A 21,890-nucleotide genomic window follows, 5' to 3' on the forward strand; every position below is an offset into this window, starting at 1 on the left:
TGACAGGGATATCCTGGAGCAGGTGTATTGGGAAGTCAGTGAACAAGAAAGCTGATTTATTAGTGGGCCTGTCAGTGCAGTATTTTTCCGATTCCGCAGGCTTTAAATCATTGGTGGTCTTTGGCGTGCGGGATCAGCAGGTGGTGAAGTTGGAGGATAGATGGCAGGGATCTGAAGAAAGGTGAAGGGTAGACAGGAGTGGAGATAATGTGAAGTTTTCCAAAGACTAATTACCGGGCGCGGTGGCTCACGTCTGTAATCCCAACACTTTGGGATGCCGAGGTGAGAGGACTACTTGAGGCCAAGAGTTCGAGACCAGCCTGGGCAATGTAGCAAGACTCTCTAAAAAACAAAGATGAAAAATTAGCAAGCGAAGCGGTGAGCGCCTGCAATCCCAACTACTCGGGAGGCTGAGGTGGGAAATTCCGGGAGGTCGAGGCTGTAGTGAGCCGTGATCACGCCACTTGCACTCCAGCCTGAGCAACAGAGCGAGACCCCGTCCTAATTTAAAAAAAAAAAAAATGATGGGAATGTGGGGTTTGGAGAGATTTTATGTTTTCTAAGACTAGAAAAACATTGCGGTTCCATTCAGCCCTCCCGGAAAATATCTAGAGGACTCCAAAAGCAGACCAGATGCCTGTTAATTCCCCACCACTTCGCCGGCAGGGGTCCGGTCGCACCCGGGGAGAACTTAGGGCGGGGGCATTCTCGCAGCAGTTACCGGAAGTGACGCATTTATTCTCGCGAGAAGAAAAACGCGCGAGCCTCGGCGGCCCGGAACCGGTCTTGGAACAACGGCAGAATCTGAGGCCGCTTTCCCTCCCGCCCCATGGAGCGGCCCCCGGGGCTGCGGCCGGGCGCGGGCGGGCCCTGGGAGATGCGGGAGCGGCTGGGCACCGGCGGCTTCGGGAACGTCTGTCTGTACCAGCATCGGGTGAGGCGGGGTGCGAGAGGGAGCGGCGGTGGAACACAGGGCTGACAGTATGGGACAGATGATTGGTGGACCTTGGGCTGTATTTGTGGGCCAGTGGGCTTGTGTGTGTGTATGAGAGAGAAAAATACTATGCTTGTGAGTCCAAGGTTGTATCTGAGGTCCTGGGCAAAGATAGAGCTGTTGCGGGGAACTTGGCTATGAGTGTCAGGCTGGCCAGGTGTTTAGTGAGTATGACAGTGCTTGTGTATATCTTTGTGAATGTAGAGTGTCAAGCAGATTCACAGTATGTATGTGTGAACACGAATGTGTGAGAAGAGGGCTGAAGGGGACTGCCTGTTGGAATGTGTGCGTCCGTATGTGTGTGTCCTTGTGTGTGTGTGTGTGCGTGCGCGCGCGCGCGCGCTTGGAGGCCGTGTGATATCTGGGGACTGGAGTAGACAAGGAAGGTTTCTTGATGAGTCCAGAGTTAAGCCTTTGGAAGCATGGATGGGCTTTGGAATTGGGGATGTATTCCAGGTAGGGAACAGTATAAGGATAAGTTGGTGCAGATCATGGCTTCAAAGGGAAGGGGATATTAATATATTGGAGATGGGGGGCGCTCTAGTCGGTGGAGGACAGTTAACATCAGACTCAAGAATTTTACTTTGATTTAATAGAGAATGTTTAACCATTGTAGCAGCAGTTAAAAATCATATTTGGGTCATTTTTGTTTGTTTGTTTTTGAGGCAGAGTCTCACTCTGTCGCCCAGGCTGGAGTACAGTGCCGCGATCTCGGCTTACTGCAACCTCCTCCTCCCGGGTTCAAGCGGTTCTCCTGCCTCAGTCTCCCGAGTAGCTGGGATTACAGGCGCCCGCCGCCATGCCCAGCTAATTTTTGTATTTTTAGTAGAGACGTGGTTTCACCATGTTGGCCAGGCTGGTCTCAAACTCCTGACTTCAGGTGATCCACCTGTTTCAGCCTTCCAAAGTGCAGGGATTACAGGCATGAGCCGCCGCACCAGGCCTGGGACATGTCTTTTTTGATATACCAATAAAAGCTATGAACCCTTTTCCCCAGAAAAATGCACAGATGCACATCCACACAACCTTATGCAGTCATTTGAGGGGTTCATGCTTTCCTAAAGGACATTTTAGGTGAACAAACCTTGGGCTAGCAATTTCTGTAATATAGGCTTTGTTTTGCTACCTGTAAAATAGGTACAGTATAATAATTACATGCATCGTGGATCCGAAAGTTAAATAAAATAATAATGTATGTGAAGCTAAATATAGTACCTTACCCATTTAAGCCCTCAGCTGTTAGCACCTGCTGCTCCTTTGTTGTTATTGCTGCTATGATCATAATCCTCCTCATTATTAATTGGCCTTAAGGAAATGTCAAGATAAAAAGTGTTGTTCTAGGAAAATGATTTTGTAAAGGGTAAATTTGAGTAGAACAACATATGGATGTAGAACAAGATGAACAGTTAAGATTTGACTAAAGTGCCTGGACTTGGCTTGTGAATAGAGAAATTAATTCAAGAAGAAAAGTAACAATTTGCTATTGAAAGGAATATGGGTGTAGGGAGGAAGTCCATAATTTGGGGTAGGAGAAAGGGGAGATGAGAGTCTACCTTGGGAAAATAGGCATGTTTAGGGCAATTGGAATGACAACTGAAACTGATAGAACTGAGGAAGTTTTGCGAAGCAGGTTTCTAGATAGGGTATAGGAGGAAATCTTGGAGAAAGAGAATGGAAGGTGAAGGACTAAGGCATTAGGTCCCGTGATAGCAGGATAAATAGTAAATTCAGAGGGGACATAACACACTTAAAAAAAAAAAAGTGGGAGCTAAATGCTTCCAGTGGCATGTTGCCTGTGTTATCTAAGCCTGCCTATTAGCCTCGTTATAAGGAAAAAGGATGCGTGCTGGCATGCTTTTGTGACTGCTTTTTTGGTCCCTGGATGGGGATGGATGAAGTCATCACTTTTTGTTTTATTGTGGTAAAGTATACATAACACAACACTTACCATTTTAAGTGTACAGTTTGGCGACATTAAGTACATTCACATTGTTGTACAGCTATCATCACTATCCATCTCCAGAAGATTCCAACTTTTTTAACCCAGAACTTTTTTGTTGTCGTTGGACATCTATAAACTTTCCATAGAACATTCTTTGTGAAAAGGTAGAATTTCACAGATTGGATGAAATATAAATTAAGGAGTTGAAGGATCTTACACAGTGGGATTTTTGAAATAAACAACTTACTACTCTATTAGCCTGAGAATTTAGGGCTTAATGTTCATGGTTGTGCTTGATTCTCATCTCCATGGTGGTAAAGGCTTGCATGGGACATAGATATAGCTGGGTACCTGCTCATGACAAAAGGAAGATTGAAGAGAGTGAGAATTGCAGGTAGGCTAGCTCGTAGTCTGTCCTAGTTTCCTTCTCTATGCAAGTATCATCTTATCTCTAGCCTCTTTTTTCCTTTCACCCCCCAGTTCACACTGCCCTATCCAAGCTATGTCTTGCTTCCCCACCTATAATATATTTTTTTTGTCCTGGCCCCTGGCTTCTTTATTCATACACAGCCTTTATTACAACTCTGGTTTGTGTCAGAGACTGCATATGTTGGAAATTCTTTTGAACTCTCCTCCTGATATCAGAAATATAGTGCAGCCTATTTAGCCCTGACTGCTGTTTCTGGGCTGCATTATTAGTGTTGACAGAATATGATGGGGTCTGGCTATTTCCTGTAACGTGCATCAGAATTGGTTTAATTTCAGTCAGAATTGGCTAAATTACTAGTCACAGGCAAGAGATGTTAGGTTCATTATGTGGATATGGAAATAGAAGTACACTCATTGGTAGGATTTTTTTTCCTTCATGTCATTTGAAATGCAAACATTAGGATTGGAGTTTTTTGTTTTAGGCTTGGTTATATTAAAGCTTTGTCTTGCTGTTTGGAGTCCAGGAATCCCTGAATTACCTTCCTCATTCTAGTTATGCTGGAAGCTGGGGCCTATATTAGTTGCTTTGACTAAGCTCTGAAAGGGGTTTGCTAGGGAAACAGGATCTTTTTTTTCTAACATTATGTATGAGAGAGTGTTCTGAAAAGACCTGTTATAAAATCAGTTTCAGTCACTTTTCCCTGTATGCTGTTGTGTGTTTGAAGCTCAGTTTTAAAGCATTAGTGTAATAGTCTCATGGTTCATCTTTTTAAAAAGTGTTGCTTTAAGAGAGCTGTGGATAAATATATTAAATTAGTAAAGCTAAAAAGTTTTGTTTTCTTAGGTTATTTCTTTGGTAGCAAATAAATCTGCACAAGAACCTAATTTTTTTGTTGTTGTTGATTTTCTATTTTGGCAGGAACTTGATCTCAAAATAGCAATTAAGTCTTGTCGCCTAGAGCTAAGTACCAAAAACAGAGAACGGTGGTGCCATGAAATCCAAATTATGAAGAAGTAAGTGTGCTTCTTGACTTATATTTCCCTGGTTCTACAGTCTAACCAGATGTCATCATGGGGAAAGAGGCCGGAAATCCACTCTTCTCAGGATCTTTTCGGGAACATATTTTTTTTCTCTCTTTAAATATATCTATTCTATTTCAAATAATAACATCACATTAGGATTAAGAAGTTTTAGTTAAGAAAATCAGCTAGGACACTTATGCACTGTTGGTGGGAATGTAAATTTGTGCAGCTGTTATGGAAAGCAGTATGGTGATTCCTAAAAACTTAAAAATAGAATTACCATGTGATCCAGCAGTTCCATTTCTGGGTATATACACAAATGAATTTAAAGCACGGACTTAAAGAATAATCTGTACATTCATATTTATAGCATTATTATTCACAGTAGCCGAAAGGTAAAAGCAACCCAGTATCCACCAACAGAGAAATGTATAAACATAATGTGGTATATTCATGCAATGTAATATAATGCAGCCTTAAAAAGGAAGGAAATTCTGACACATGCCACAGAATGGATGAATCTTGTGGACGTTATGCCAAATGAAATAAGTCAGTCACAAAAAGACAAATACTGTGTTATTCCACTTATATGTGGTACCTAGAGTAGTCAAACTCATAGGAAAGAAAGTAGAATGGTGTTTGCCAGAGGTTAAAGGGACCAGCAAATAGAGAATAATTTTAAATTATTCTCTATGGAGTTTCAGCTTTGCAGAATTAAACAGTTTTGTGCAGTATAGTGACAGTAGCAAAACAATGTGAAAGTATTTGATGCCAGGCTGGGCAGGTTGGCTCACACTGTAATTCCATCACTTTGGGAGGCCAAAGTGGGTGGATTACTTGAGCTCAGGAGTTCGGCAACATGGCAAAACCCCATCTCTACAAAAAATATAAAAATTAGCCAGGTGTGGTGGTGCATGCCTGTAGTCCCAGCTCCTCAGGAGGCTGAGGAGGGAGGATTGCTTGAGCCCAGGAGGTTGAGGCTACAGTGAGCTGAGATCACACCACTGTACTCCAGCCTGGGTGACAGAGCAAGATCTTGTCTTAAAAAAAAAAGGAAAGTGTTTGATGCCACTAAACTGTACACTTAAAAATGGTTAAGGTGGTAAGTTGTATACTATGTGTATTTTACCACAATCAAAATTAAAAAGTATTTCATTTCAGTTAATAAAAGTCAGCTAGGGCTGGGCATGGGGGCTCACACCTGTAATCCCAGCACTTTGGGAAGCTAAGCCAGGTGGATCACCTGAGGTCAGGAGTTCATGACCAGTTTGGCCAACATGGCAAAACTCTGTCTCTACTAAAAATACAAAAATTAGCTGGGCATGGTGGTGGGTGCCTATAATCCCAGCTACTCAGGAGTTTGAGGCAGGAGAATTATTTGAGTCTGGAGGCAAAGGTTGCAGTGAGTTGAGATTGTGTCACTGCACTCCAGCTTGGGTGACAGAGTAAGACTCTGTCTGAAAGAAAAAAAAAAGGCAGCTAGGTATTTATGAGACTCAGTTCTCCAAAGGCAGAATCTGTTTCTTCTGGATCTTGGGCAATGCTCATCTATTACACTTTCTAACTAAACAATAATCACTAGTCTACTTTCTTTTTTACCTATTTTTGTTAATGTATCTATTACTTTGTAAAAAATAATCCCAACATGGCTGGGTGCAGTGGCTCATGCCTGTAATCCCAGCACTTTGGGAGACTGAGGCGAGCGTATCACCTGAGGTCAGCCTGGCTAACATGGTGAAACCCTGTTTCTACTAAAAATACAAAAAATTAGCTGGGCATGGTGGTGCACACCTGTAATCCCAGCTACTTGGGAGGCTGAGACAGGAGAATTGCTTGAACCTGGGAGGCAGAGGTTGCAGTGAGCCGAGATCGCATCATTGCACTCCAACTTGGGCAACAAGAGCAAAACTTTGTCTAAAAAAAAAAAAAAAGGCTAGGCATGGTGGCTCATGCCTATAATCCCAGTACTTTGGGAGACTGAGGCAGGTGGATCACCTGAGATCAGGAGTTCGAGACCAGCCTGGCCAACATGGTGAGACCTCGTCTCTACTCAAAATACAAAAATTAGCCAGATGTGGTGGTGGGCACCTCTAATCCCACTTACTCAGGAGGCTGAGGCAGAAGAATTGCTTGAACCCGGGAGGTAAAGGTTACGGTGAGCCAAGATCGTGCCACTGCACTCCAGCCTGGGCAACAGAGTGAGACTCCATCTCATAAAAAAAAAAAAAATTACCCTAACATTTGGTGGCTTAAAATAGCAAACATTTAGTATCTTTTAGTTTCTGTGACTTAGGAATTTGGGAGTGACTTAGCTGGGTGACTTTACCTTAGAGTCTTTCCTGAGACATCTCAGGATATTGTTGGAGCTGCAGTAATCCAAAGGCTTGACTGGGGCTGGAGTATCTGCTTCCATGCTCACTTATATGACTGTTGGCCAGAAACATCAGTTCTTCACCATGTGGGCCTCTTCATGGGGAAGCTTGAATATCTTCATGACATGGAAGTTAGCTTTTCCCAGAAAGAGTGAGTGATCTGAGAGAGTGAGCAAGATGAAAACCGACGTGTCTTTTATGATCTTCCCTCAGAAGTGAGACTCCATCGTTTTCTACCACGTTCTGTTTGTTACAGTGAGTTACTAAGTACAGCCTACATTCAAGGGGAAGAATGTTAACCTCTTAAAGGGAGAAGTAGACATTTTAAAACTTCCACAGATAGTGTGCTAAGTAATTTTCAGATCATTCTTCCAGTTATCACAGCAGTCTTAAATTTAAGTATTATTTTGTAAATGAGGTGTATAGAGTCACTCAGCTTGTGGTTGGTAAAGTGTGGATTTGAAATAAATGCTTTCTGACTCCAATATGTGTGCTTAAATTTTGATTCTCAAACTTGGCTATGTGACAGAATCACCAGGAAAGCTTACCAATATAAATTCTCAGGCCCTACATTTACATGGAAATTCTGTTTGTTTGTTTGTTTGTTTGTTTGAAGAGAGGTGGTCTTGCTATGTTACCCAGGCTTGACTTGAACTCCTGGGCTCAAGCAGTCCTCCCACATCAGCCTCTGGAGTAGCTGGGACTATAGGCATGCACCACCACACCTGGCTAAGTTTTAATTTTTTGTAGAGGTTATGTCTCACTGTGTTACCCAGGCTGATCTTGAACTCTTGGCCTCAAGCAATCCTCCCACCTCTGCCTCCCAAATTGTTGGGATTACAGGTGTTAGCCACTGCACCCAGCCTAGACTGCCAGATTTGAATCCTTACTTGACTACCTACTCACTGTGTGATCTTTTTACTTAGCCAATTTGTGCTTTAATTTTCTCCAGTTTGGTGAAAGTATTAATAAATCTACCTATAACAGGATTATTGTGACAAGTAATAGAGTTAATATATGTAAAGTGCTTACTGCTTGGCACATAGAAATGTAATAGTGATGGTATTTTTATGTATATTTTCTTTTAAAAATTAATTTTTAATTATACAAATCAGAAATTAGAATATTATAAATAATACTGATCTTCTTTCCCCCCTCTTCATCCCCCCACAATTAAGTAGCATTTCAAATCCAGTCCCTTTTTTTTTCTTGTAATGTTTCTCTTTTATTAGGTTGAACCATGCCAATGTTGTAAAGGCCTGTAATGTTCCTGAAGAATTGAATATTTTGATTCATGATGTGCCTCTTCTAGCAATGGAATACTGTTCTGGAGGAGATCTCCGAAAGGTAGTGTGGATGTTTTGAGATGAGAGATGATAAATTACAAACTTTAGCGATGTTTGAATCATATAATAAACTAGAATAAGAATTGGAAAAACAAGCAATGTCTGCTTCCTGTTTTATAAGTAAAGTTTTATTAGAACATAGCCACATTCATTTCTTTACACTTTGTCTATGGCTGCTTTCTTATGGCTGCACAATTGAGTAGTTTTAACAGAGACTATGTAACTTGCAAAACCTAAAGTATTTACCATCTGGTTCCTTACAGAAAATGTTTGTTGACTCCTGATTTAGAAAATGCATTTTTGTTGCTGCTGTTTCTAAGATGGGTCTCTAGCAATAGTGTTAGATACAAATTTCGGTGATTAAGGTGCTTCTAAAAAGTTGTTTCTGTATTGCGATCTTTCTTTTCTACCTAATTTTAAATGTTCCTGTATGACTGTTTTTATATGTATCTGTGTTTATATGTATTCATGAGATTTGTCAGTCTTTTCCAGTTTCAAATGCTTTTTGCCTCTTTTTACTTTTACGAGCCTTATGAAATTTATATGCCTTCAGTATGGATTTGGTAATTTTATTCCCTTGTATTTTATCATGACTTATTTTCTCATTTGAATATTCTCTTATAGTAATTAATGTGTGGTCACTATTGCAGCGCAGCAGTTTGCAGAACACATTTTTAGATTTCTTTCTTTTTTTAGCTGCTCAACAAACCAGAAAATTGTTGTGGACTTAAAGAAAGCCAGATACTTTCTTTACTAAGTGATATAGGTATGTAATCAGTATTAAAATACCATTGTAATTTAATGCCCTTTGGTCCGTAAAAGATTCTGTATCTTTTTGGGAATTCAAGAGAATTGATAATACTGTACAGAGTCTATAGAATTTTAACATCTATAAGAAGTTATAAAAATCTATTACTGTTGATGCTAAATTAAAACTAGGATATTATTTATTTTTGGCTAGGAGTCCTTTTTTTTTTTTTTTTTGTCTAGTAGATGTTCCAATAGCTGACAAAAAACTCATGTGAAATGACCTTATTCAATTTCACTCTCCCCTACCCAATTGACATAGTAATTTTGTTTATAGTGGAATTGCATCTCCTTGAGGGATAGGTTCTCCACTCAGCTCTTTAGGGTGAAAAATCTCTGCTTAATCAGAATGACTCCTGAAAAATTCCTAAAATAACCAGTATCTAACCTTTTGGAGGAACCTCAAAAACCAAGAATTTGTTTCCCCGTATATTTTGTTTTGCCTCTTTTCCAAGGTCATGACGGCCAAACTCCAGTTGAAATGGGAGATTTAGGTGGGAGAAAGAGGCTTATAAGAGTTACAGGGATTTTTCCAACTGCTTGTTCAATTTCTATTTAATGTTCATTCTAATGAGTTATATGAGCATATAGTATAACTTTGTAGTTTGTTTAATATTACTTTCTTCTGTGAAGAAAATTTGAACTACTGTAATATTAGTTGTGTAGATACGATGATCCATATAAACTTGAGCATCAGAGCAGATTTGTACAAAATGTGAGGTGATTTTTTCTTTTAACTCAATGCTTTCTGTTACTTCAAAGTATACTTTAAACTTTATTTAGGGTCTGGGATTCGATATTTGCATGAAAACAAAATTATACATCGAGATCTAAAACCTGAAAACATAGTTCTTCAGGACGTTGGTGGAAAGGTAGGTGAAACCTAAAGCAATGTTTCCTGCCTATTGAATATAGTCTCTCTGATATAGTTAGTCCTTGAGCTTTGGTGTCTTTGCTGTATGCCCATAACACTCTTTTTCCATTTCAGTCCTCACCACACTGAACTGTAGTTTTGTGTTTAGTTTTTTTGTCTTTTCTGCTAAACAGTGGTTCCATTAGAGAAGGAACTGCACCTTTCTTTTTTTTTCATTTTTCATACTTATCCCAGCTCCTAGACTTCACCTGTCTCATTCATGTCAGTTTTTCCAGCATAGTATCTATCAGAGATATAGTCAGTGAATACATAATATGTTAACTCTTACTATTTTATTCTTACGAAGCACATCTAAAACACATACACACACATCCTGGGTCCACTTTAAGAAAAAAAAAAGAGCCAGGCGTGGTGGCTCACACCTGTAATCTCAGCACTTTGGGAGGCCGAGGTGGGTGGATCACCTGAGGTTGAGAGTTCAAGACCAGCCTGACCAACATGGAGAAACCCCATCCCTGCTAAAAAATACAAAATTAGCCAGATGTGGTGGTGTATGCCTGTAATCCCAGCTACTCAGGGGGCTGAGGCAGGAGAATTGCTTGAACCCGGGAGGCAGAGGTTGCGATGAGCCGAGATCATGCCATTGCACTCCAGCCTGGGCAACAAGAGTGAAACATCGTCTCAAAAAGAAGAAAGAAAAAAAAAAGTATGTATATTTTTAAAACTTTTTTTCCTTCCCCCAGTTTAAATGAATCATCTGGAGAAGAACCGGAAATTGTGAATTGACTCTTAAAATGTTCATTTCATTAGTAATTTAAGCAGTTTTCTTGTTCCCAACATCTAAATTCCATTCCAAAAAAGACTTAAAAGCCAAGAGTCTGAACCTTGCATTGAGTTGTGTGCTGTGCCTTTACTTAGTGAAGATAGTTGTTTGTCTATTGGAAGTGTTGGAACCTTGGTGATGCTTCTTCTCTTAGGAACCTTTCATGTTTGCTTGGCACCAAATATCTCTGCTTTTTTTTTTTTTAATCCAAAGACTTCAGGACATTCTTGAAGTTAGATCTAAGCATTTACTTACATTTAATCCACTCTAGGGGGTATGATGCTTCTTCAAGTTTGGAAGTCACCCTTACCCTTACTTTCCAGTTTAATGGATCATGCTTGTTTTGAATATAGGAAAATAAAAATAAATAGCCCACCTGTATTTAATTTTTACCATATACCAAGCACTGTTATGTTCTTTACTTTCATTATTTCACTGGATCCTAATAACAATTCTGTAAAGTAGGGACTGTTAGTCATCTAATTAGATTACTGAGAGAAGTTAAATGACTTGGTAGATCACATGCCTAGTTAAGTGGTGGCACTCAGGCTTGCAATATATTTGTGTTATTACAGAGCCCAAGTTCCTCACCACCACCCTCTCTACAGCCTTATAAGGATATTGTTGTCTTTCATTTTTAAATTTCTCTACCATTTAATACTTACTCTGTCTTATTATTTTGCAGATAATACATAAAATCATTGATCTAGGATATGCCAAAGATGTTGATCAAGGAAGTCTGTGTACATCTTTTGTGGGAACACTGCAGTATCTGGTGAGACCTCTTACTGTTTCTTTGACTTTAAGTGTGTGTAGGATTCTCTTACTTCTGAAGATAATGAATATAGTAGTTCAAAAATAAAGTAGCTTTTCCCATACAGTGTTGGTATTTAAAGCATTTTCTCTTTTGAAGGCCCCAGAGCTCTTTGAGAATAAGCCTTACACAGCCACTGTTGATTATTGGAGCTTTGGGACCATGGTATTTGAATGTATTGCTGGATATAGGCCTTTTTTGCATCATCTGCAGCCATTTACCTGGTAAGAAATGGGTGAGAACTTGGGCATGCTTAGTGGGAATGGAAATTTTTTCATTTATCTGATTTTGTTTTCTTTCTTTAATTGTTTAATTCCCTTTGAAATGTACAATTGAATATAATTAAATGTCAAGAAATCTTAGATATTTGTGAAAATCAAGGTGTCAACTGAGATAGCTTTTGTTTTTATAGGCATGAGAAGATTAAGAAGAAGGATCCAAAGTGTATATTTGCATGTGAAGAGATGTCAGGAGAAGTTCGGTTTAGTAGCCATTTACCTCAACCAAATAGCCTTTGTAGGTAAGTATATTTTAGTTAAGGAAGTTCACCTCAGTTTCTCCAGAGTTGTAAAGGAATAATAATCCAGTATAACTTTCTGTGATGATGTAGAAATCTTCTATATCTTTGTTGGCCACGTGAGGCTGTTGAGTACTTGACAGGTAGCTAGTCTGGCTAGAGAGCTGAATTTTGAATAAATAGTAACTGTAAATAGCCACTTGGGACTGGTGGCTATCATATTGAACAGCACAGGTCTAGTGGAAACAAGAACTGTCATTTAACTGATTGGCATAGGTACTAAGAAGGCTCTTAGGATAATGAAGTAAATGGGTTCTTTGCAGAATGGATTTGGACTCATTGTCGAAGTTATCAGTAACTGCATATGGAGTTTTGAATAGTTTTTAATGGAAGAAAGTTTGTCCCCTGTCATTTCATGAATTATTTGAAAGTAAGTTATGAAATGGTACAGACAAGTGATGTGGGAAAGGAAATGGATAATCTACAAAATTACCTTTCTAACAGTGTAAACCGAAATTGGAACATAACAATTTCATTTTCACCCCATTTTGTACGTTTTCTAGTTTAATAGTAGAACCCATGGAAAACTGGCTACAGTTGATGTTGAATTGGGACCCTCAGCAGAGAGGAGGACCTGTTGACCTTACTTTGAAGCAGCCAAGATGTTTTGTATTAATGGATCACATTTTGAATTTGAAGGTTAGTCTTAATGGGTCTACTGCGTAAGACCAGCTTTGAAATTAACAAGTTTATTTGGAAAATTAGCATAAATATATCTTAATAATCTTTTCCTGATGCTTTTTTATTTTTTGAGACAAAGTCTCACTCTGTCGCCCAGGCTGGGGTGCAGTGGCATGATCTTGGTTCACTGCAACCTCTGCCTCCCAGGTTCAGGCAATTCTCCTGCCTCAGCCTCCTGAGTGGCTGGGATTACAGGTGTGTGCCACCACGCCCAGCTAATTTTTGTATTTTTAGTAGAGACGAGGTTTCACCATGTTGGTCAGGCTGGTCTCGAACTCTTCACCTCTTGATCCACCCGCCTCGGCCTCCCAATGTGCTGGGATTACAGGCTTGAGCCACCACACCCGGCTTTTTTTTTTTTTTTTTTGAGACAGGGTCTCACTTTGTCACCTAGACTGGAGTGCAGTGGCACAATCTCAGCTAACTGCAACCTCTGCCTCCCGGGTTCAAGTGATTCTCCTGCCTCAGCCACTGGAGGAGGTGGGACATGGGCGCATGCCACCACGCTTGGCTAATTTTTTTGTATTTTTAGTAGAGATGAGGTTTCACTACATTGGCCAGGCTGATCTCAAACTCTTGGCCTCAGGTGATCCTCCTGCTTTGGTCTCCCACAATGCTGGGATTACAGGTATGAGCCACTGCATCCAGCCCTGATGCTTATTTGAAAAAGAAAATTGAGCTGATTTTTAAAAAATTTCTTCAGCAAGCTTTCTCAGTTTGCTTCTCTGTGGTCTTTGTTGATTACTCCTTTGAATAACTTTTATTTATACTTTCCCATGTTGTTGCCATTATCCTTATTCATTTATATCTAATCACTGGGTTTGATTTGGTAAAGAAGGCTCCTATCTGCCTTTCATGGCTCTGCACTTACTCCCTAACCTATAGGTCATTCAATATGTACTACCTATCTTCTAAAAATGCTTTATTATTCTTCTGCTCAAGAAACTAATGTAATTCTGCCCAAGAAACTAACATAGTTCTTCTTCTTCTTTTTTTTTTTTTTGACAAATCAAGTGTAAACTGATTTGCTTGGCTTTTTTGGGGGGCTTTCCCTAAACAAGTTTTGCCTTGTACCTGCTTCTCTTAACCTTTACCTCATGCAAGACCAGCTTGTTACTGCTCCTTATGCCTCAAACCTATTATCTACTTTTGTGCTCTGACAGATGCTATGCTTCTGCCTAGTATGATCTCCATTTCCGTGTATCTCTTCACCTACACTGGCATATCTTCAAGAGCTTTTCTTTAAATGGTCTCTGCCACACAATTTGTTGTTTAAAGGCTATATTCTCTGATTTTCATCTTCCATTCATGCATCTTCATATAGATTGTTGTCTTCTTCAATGTTGGGATTGTTTTACTACTTTTATTAAAAATCACCCACCCTACCCATCCTAACCATGGCATTCTGTACAAAGCAGGGCCTGTATCAGGTTCTCAGTAAATTATTTATTGGTATGAATGAGAGCTATAGATAGTTTTATTATGCAGTACACCCAGAAACAACTCTCATCTATAGTCTTTCCATTTCTGTTGATTGTTTTTAGTATATATGGTTTCTAAAATTGAAATGAGAAATTATAATCATGTAATGTTGGAGTGCATGGCAAGATAGCTCACTTCAATCTGGAACTCCTGAGCTCAAGTGATCCTCCTGCCTCAGCCTCCAGAGTAAATGGGACTATAGGTGTGCGCCACCTCTCCTGACTAATTTTTAAATTTTTGGTAGCAATGGGGTCTTGCTATGTTGCCCAGGCTGGTTTTGAACTCCTGGCCTCAAGTGATCCTCCTACATCAGCTTCCCAAAGTGCTGGGCTCACATATGTGAATCACCATGCCCGACTTTGGCATACTTTATTAAATAGAAACTTGAAGCCATGTGGATGTCCTTCTTGGCTAACACTGAAACTATACCTGGCTTCTTGATTTGGTTTTCTTCTACTGTGCCAAAGAATAAATCATCCCTCAGTGTGTTAGCAAAGCAGGACTTTAGTTCTGTGTTGCCTCTGAAACATTTTGGTTGTGCATGAACCACATCTCACATTTTTTTCATACCTGTCATAGGAATCGTAGCATCATTTCTGCTTTGAAGGGCATCTGTGAGCCTCTAGTTATAGGGCACGGGGAAAGAGTCCACATTATGGAGTTTGTAGTTTACGGACTTAAATTCAGTTTGCAGCACCACTATTTACCTGTCTGTGAACCTGAGCAAATATTGTCTCTATCTCAAGGACAGTAATATCTTTCTCAAAGCATCAATATTATTATGAGGTTGTATAGAATAAGGTGTGTGTAAGGTGCTATTTATAGTAGTTCAAGAAGCTTCAGGGATGCTTGTTAGACATGTTAATAGGACTGAATTTTGAAGAATGAGAGTTTTTAGGGAAAAGGTGGGGGCAGGAGAGATTTATAGGCAGCAGAGCATCATGAGCAAAAGTATAAAAGCATGAACTGCAAAACAGCTTGGTATTATTGTAAGACATTTTCCTAAAATGTTTATATATATAGTACAAGAAAGGAATGATGTCTGTTTTTCACTTTAAAAAGGAAGCAACAAAAAAGTTACTCAAATATTTAAAAACGCTTAGCGAGTCTGATTGTATGCATATTTTCCAACTGTTTATTATGAAAATCTTTAGATATGTAGAAGAGTTGAAAAAAGTGTACTGAACCTACCACTGAAAATAATGGTGAAATAGCAACATTTAATTATTTTTTTCTTTACCTCCTCTTTCATGCCCCTAAATGTAACTATATTCTGAGTCTCTTCTTGGTTCTCTCTTTTTCCATTACATTTCCTTTCTTTTATTAGGCAACTGTAAACTATATATGGATAACTCCTGAAGTTACTTATTTCTGCAGTGGTGACTTTTCTGCCAGGATTTATAACTGCTATATAACTGTACTACCTGGCTGTTCCACTGGCACTTAACAGTTTACTAAAAACTGTTAAGTTTTTAGTATTTTTTCTGTCCATTAAATCTACTTCTTTTTGTTTGTTTTGTTTTCTGGGATGGAGCTGTACTCTGTCTTATAATCTTGGCTCACTGCAACCTCTGCCTCCTGGGTTCAAGCGATTCTCCTGCCTCAGCCTCCCGAGTAGCTGGGATTACAGGCACCCACCACCACATCCAGCTGATTTTTGTGTTTTTAGTAGAGACGGAGTTTCACCATGTTGGCCAGGTTGGTCTTGAACCCCTGACCTCAGGTGATCTGCCTGCCTCAGCCTTCCAAAGTGCTGGAATTACAGGCATGAGTCTCCACACCCGGCCCCATTAAATCTACCTCTGTAGCTTTCCAACACCTCTTATTTGCACTGTCACCTTTGTAGTTACCCATGTGGGTAACTACATTGGCTGTCTTGACTCTTCCTTTCTCTTCAATCAATATATCTAATTATTTAATCAAATTTATCTTTTGAATATCTTAACAATTCTGAGCTTGCCAGGTTCTCAATTTAGAAAGGCTTCCATAGTTCTCTTTCACTCATCAAATAAAGTCCAGACCCTTACATTGGTACTCAAAACCTATCTTGGCTTCATATCAACCCACACTTCTGGACTTATCTCTTACTAATGCCCTGAGAGGGCATCATTTTAGGTACATTTGAACTGGATTAATTGTATTCTCTGATTATTCCCATCCCTTTCCACCTTTCTGTGTCTGCCCACCTGTTGTCTGCCTAAAGGAACTTTTTTTTTCAGTCTTTCCCCATTCTAGTCTTTCTTCCATTTCAAAGTTTAGCTCAAGTAGTGCCTCCTTTATGAAGTGCCCATTTCCTCCTGCCAAGTGTACAATATTTTCAACTGAGTATAATGCCTATCACATTTTGCCTGGTATTTTAATTCTCTTAGTATATCTTAATATCTTCTGTTTGACAGCAATTGTATGGAGGGCAAGGAGCATAAGATTCTCAGTTTGTATACCCACTGCCACCATCACAACATACTTAGTATGTGCCTACCAATAGTAGGTACTCATTAAATATTTGAATGAACAAAAAGATAAATTTAGGTTGTATTTCCTCTTTCTTTCTTTTGTTCTCCTCTGGCCTGGAACTTTGGTAGTGGGATGCCGTGATGCCATACGCTAACATCCTGTGTGAAAGTAGATGTCCAGTTCATCCTAAGTCTCTGCTATTGCTACTAGTGGCAGCTGTCATAGCATGAAATCTGCCTACAATGGGGAAGGCATGGAAAGTCTTAGGTAGTATAATTGTATTGTAAATCCATGTCAGTTTTGAAGATTTCCCTACTCCCCTTTTAAACATAAAAGATTTCTATTAAGGCCAGGTGTGGTGGCTCACGCCTGTAATCCAGGTACTTTGGGAGGCTGAGGCAGGTGGATCATGAAGTCAGGGGTTCGAGACCAGCCTGACCAACATGCTGAAACCCCGTCTCTACTAAAAATACAAAAATTAGCCTGGCATAGTGGCACATGCCTGTAATCTCAGCTACGCAGGAGGCTGAGGTAGGAGAATTGCTTGAACCCAGGAGATGGTGGTTGCAATGAGCCAAGATCTTGCCACTGCACTCCAGCCTGGGCAACAGAGTGAGACTCTGTCTAAAAAAAATTAAAAAAAAAGATTTATATTAAAGGTAAGTCTCTTAATAAGAGAAATACTGGCAATCGTGTTATGACATTGGAAATTCACATGAAAAGGATCAGCTTCAGGTTATAAAAACAGTTTGATATTTCGTTTTGAAAATTTTGTTAATACAGGTGCAGTGGCTCATGCCTGTATTCCTAGCACTTTGGGAGGCAGAGGCAGGTAGATCACTTGAGGTCAGGAGTTTGAGATCAGCCTGGCCAACATGGCGAAACCATGTCTCTACTAAAAATAAAAAATTAGCCGGGGATGGTGGTGCATGCCTGTAGTCCCAGCTACTCAGGAGGCTGAAGCAGGAAAGTTGCTTAAACCCGGGAGGTGGGGGCTGCAGTGAGTCAAGATCACACCACTGTACTCCAGCCCAGGTGACAGAGTGAGACTGTGTCCCACAAACAAACAAAATTTGTTAATATGCTTTTAAGTTTCTTTTATTTTTATTTTTTGAGATAGAGTCTTGTTCTGTCATCCAGGGTGGAGTACTGTGGCACGATCTTGGCTTACTGCATCCTTCACCTTCCAGGCTTAAGTGATTCTCTTGTACCTAAGCCTCCCAAGTAGTTGGGATTACAGGTGTGTGCCACCATGCCTGGCTAATTTATTTGTATTTTTTGTAGAGATGGGTTTTGCCATGTTGGCCAGGATGGTCTCAAACTCCTGTCCTCAAGCAATCGACCTGTCTCGGCTCCTCACAGTGCTGGGATTACAGGCGTGAGCCACTGCACATGGCCCCCTCTTTCTTTTTTGAGAGGGAGTCTCACTCTGATGCCTGGAGTTCAGTGGTGTGATCTTGGCTCACTGCAGCCTTGGTCTCCCAGGTTCAGGCAATTCTCCTCCTTCAGCCTTCCGAGTAGCAGGGATTACAGGTGTTATGCCATCTAGCCCAGCGAATTTTTCTATTTTTAGTAGAGAGCAGGTTTCACCATGTTGGCCAGACTGGTCTTGAACTCCTGATTTTAAGTGATCCACCCGCCTTGTAATCCCAAAGTGCTGGGATTATAGGCGTGAGCCACCATGCCCTGCTTCAGTTTAGTATCCGTAGCATCACTTATTTGGGCATCTGTGTTAGGATTTCTAAGTAGAAATAATAGTGGGCCTTCAAACTAAAAAGTGTACAGTAAAGGAAATAAATCAACAAAATGAAAAAGCAACCCATGGATTGGGAAAAGATATTTGCACACTATATATCCAATAAGAAATTAATATCTTAAATTTATAAGGAACTCATGCAACTCAATACCAAAAATGTAAATAATCCAATTAAAAATGTGCAAAGGACCTAAAATAGACACTTCTCAAAAGAAGAAATTCAGGTGGCCAACAAACATATGAAAGGTGCTCAACAACTCTTAGCATCAGGGAAATACAAATAAAAACCACACTAATATATCACCCCCAACCTGTTAGGATGGCTATTATCAAAAAGAAAAAAGATAAGTGTTAGTGAGGATGTGGGAGAAAAGGAATCCTTTGTACACTGTTGGTGGGAATGTAAATTATTATAGCTATTGTGGTAAACAGTATAAAGGTTCCTCAAAATTAAAAACAACTACTGGCTGGGTGCGGCGACTCATGCCTGTAATCGCAGCACTTTGGGAAGCTGAGGCAGGCAGGTCACATGCGGCCAGGAGTTCAAGACCAGCCTGGGCAACATGTGGAAACCCTGTCTCAACTAAAATTACAAAAATTAGCTGGGCATGGTGGTACACATCTGTAACCCCAGCTACTTGGTAGACTGAGGCAGGAGAATTGCTTGAACCCAGGAGGTGGAGGCTGCAGCTGAGATCGCATCACTGCACACCAGCCTGGGTGACAGAGCAAGACTCTGTCTCAAAAAAAAAAAAAAAATGTAGAACTGTAAGATTCAGCAATCTCACTTCTGAGTGTATATCCAAAGGATTTTAAAGTAGGATTGTGAAGAGATACTTGCACTCCCATGTTCATTGCAGCATTATTCACAATAGTCAAGATATGGAAACAACCTAAATGTCCTTTGACAGATGAATGGATAGGTAAAAGGTGGTATATATACACAGTGGAATAGTATTTAGCCTTAAGAAAAAGAAAGAAATTCTACGATTTAGGACAATGTGGATGAACCTGGAGGACATGCTAAGTAATGAGCAAGACACAGAAAAAGAGATACTGCATGATCTCACTTATATGTGGAATCTATAATAGTTAAACTTATAGAAGCAGACAGTAGGATCATAGTTGCCAGGGGCTGCAGGGAGGTGGGGGTGTATGTAGAGATGATGATCAAAAGGTCCAAAAATTATGGCAGCAAAAGAAAAGTTACAAAAATGACAACTATGAAGAGGTGACAGATATATTAATTAGCTGAAATGTGATAATTTCACAATGTATATCAAAATAGCCAGTTGTATACCTCAAATATATAAAATTTTTATAAGTCAAAATTAAACAGTCACAAAATAAAATATTTAAAAGATAAAATAGTAGATCAGGAGAGGGGGGCTATGACAGATGAAAGAAGATGGGCTCTGAAAATGATGGTTGAAACTAGGCGAGGCATTCACAGGGTTCAGGGGGGCTTATACTATTGTCTATAGTTCTGTTTGTTTGAAACATCAATTCAAATTTGTGTTGTAAAGGGAAAAAAAAAATTGTGGCCTTGGATTAATGCTTTCCCTTTGTAGTAAGGATTTTCAGCAGAGAGGATTTTAATCATTTGCATATGATAGTCAGTGTAAGGCTTGGAGAAATGTAGGCATTAATTTTGTATGGCTTTTCTTTTCTTTTCTTTTCTTTTTTTTTTTTTTGAGACAGTCTTGCTCTGTAGCCCAGGCTGGAGTGTGCAGTGGTGCAGTCTTGGCTCACTGCAACCTCCGCCTCCAGGGTTTAAGCAGTTCTCTGCCTCAGCCTCCCAAGTAGTTGGGATTACAGGCAGCTGCCATCACACCCAGCTAATATTCGTGTTTTTGGTAGAGACGGGGTTTAACCATCTTGGCCAGGCTGATCTTGACCTCTGACCTCATGATCCACCCACCTCAGCCTCTCAAAGTGTTAGGATTACAGGCGTGGGCCACCAGGCCCAGCCAGGACTTTTTTTTTTTTTTTTTTTTTGAGATGGAGTCTCCCAGGCTGGAGTGTGATGGCGCGATCTTGGCTCACTGCAACCCCTGCCTTCCTTGTTCAAGCGATTCTCCTGCCTCAGTCTCCTGAGTAGCTGGGATTACAGGCACGTGCCACCACGCCCACCTAATTTTGTATTTTTAGTAGATACACATTTGTCAGGCTGGTCTTGTACTCCCAACCTCAGGTGATCCGCCCGCCTCGGCCTCCCCAAAGTGCTGGGATTACACTTGTGAGCCACTGCGCCTGGCCTTGTATGACTTTTCTAAGGACACTGGAAGGAAGAGAATTTAAAGTCATGTTATTTTAAAAAGAGACTGACGTCCAACTCTGTGGCTGTCTGCGCTTACCTGGGTAGAGCCCCACCTGACTCAGCCTCACAGTGACTTGGCCTGTATGAAGTTACTTTTAACTGGGCATTAGGTGAGAGTGATAAAACTGTTCTAACCTTATTTTGGGCCCTTAGGTTGCTGCTCTGGGATTAAGTTGCCTTATAAAAAGGCAACTGACCACGCATAACCATGCTTTTTCGTTTTTAAAGAGAGACCTAGTTCTTTCATCAGATGATTTTTTTAAGGTAGCATGAAGTAGTCAGACACAAAAAGAGTTCAGATCCAAGCTCTACCAGCTGTGTAATCCCTAACAAGTCATTTAACTTAGAACTCTGGTTTCTTTCTCTGTTAAAATGGAGATTAAAAGATCTAATTAGTGGGGATGTTATGTGAAAGTGGTTTACCCCTGTGATTGTCTTCTCTTAGGCACTTTATGAATTGGAATGTTTTAGGTCTATGATAATGTTTTTTCAAAATAAGTAAGTGTTGTTCTTTCAAATTGTGATTTTTATTTCCTAATTTTCTGCATCCCTATAACTTTGAAATTTTATTGTTGGAACATTTATTGTAGAAAAGGAAATTGTTCAGTTTTCAGAATGTCATCTTATAATTACAGAAGGAGATCTCACTTTGGAGAATGAGTGAGCCTTGTTTAGTGTAGAAATAATGCCTTTTGCTCATAGTCCCCTTTTAGTATCTGGCAGTGAATCTTTTATGTAGCAAATGATCAATAAATTTATCTTTTTTCTTATTTATACAGATAGTACACATCCTAAATATGACTTCTGCAAAGATAATTTCTTTTCTGTTACCACCTGATGAAAGTCTTCATTCACTACAGTCTCGTATTGAGCGTGAAACTGGAATAAATACTGGTTCTCAAGAGCTTCTTTCAGAGACAGGAATTTCTCTGGATCCTCGGAAACCAGCCTCTCAATGTGTCCTAGATGGAGTTGTAAGAGAATTAATTATAATATACCTGGAGTGTAAGAAATCTAGAGGGATTGCATGCCCTGCAATTTTTGGGCATACTTGGAATTCCTTAAGGGGGCACATTTTGTTTTAGCATTGCTTTGCAAGGTGAACAGGATAGAAATAAAACATTTGTTGTTTTGAACTTTGCAATATTTTTCTTTGGTGCCAGTTTTCTGCTCTTGTTCCCAGACCAAACTGAGGG

General features: G+C 40.0%; 1 protein-coding gene across 2 annotated transcripts in view; it reads left to right on the plus strand.

Annotated features, from left to right (window-relative positions):
- The first annotated feature begins 814 nt into the window (after positions 1 to 814).
- The window catches only part of CHUK (component of inhibitor of nuclear factor kappa B kinase complex), a 41,006-nt gene continuing 19,930 nt past the window's right edge, over positions 815 to 21,890 (plus strand). The window contains exons 1-10 of one of the 2 annotated variants that reach the window (XM_012439531.2): positions 815 to 934; positions 4,285 to 4,379; positions 7,993 to 8,107; positions 8,803 to 8,872; positions 9,697 to 9,785; positions 11,296 to 11,385; positions 11,524 to 11,648; positions 11,837 to 11,944; positions 12,505 to 12,640; positions 21,474 to 21,668. In XM_012439531.2, the coding sequence (XP_012294954.2) occupies positions 830 to 934; positions 4,285 to 4,379; positions 7,993 to 8,107; positions 8,803 to 8,872; positions 9,697 to 9,785; positions 11,296 to 11,385; positions 11,524 to 11,648; positions 11,837 to 11,944; positions 12,505 to 12,640; positions 21,474 to 21,668 (1,128 nt within the window). In that variant the 5' untranslated portion in view covers positions 815 to 829. The remainder of the gene's footprint in view (positions 935 to 4,284; positions 4,380 to 7,992; positions 8,108 to 8,802; positions 8,873 to 9,696; positions 9,786 to 11,295; positions 11,386 to 11,523; positions 11,649 to 11,836; positions 11,945 to 12,504; positions 12,641 to 21,473; positions 21,669 to 21,890) is intronic. The other variant, XR_001105269.2, reaches the window with a different exon arrangement.

Source organism: Aotus nancymaae, unplaced genomic scaffold (genome assembly GCF_030222135.1).
Source record: "Aotus nancymaae isolate 86718 unplaced genomic scaffold, 86718_ANA_hifiasm-v0.15.2.pri h1tg000010l, whole genome shotgun sequence".
NCBI lineage: Eukaryota > Metazoa > Chordata > Mammalia > Primates > Aotidae > Aotus > Aotus nancymaae.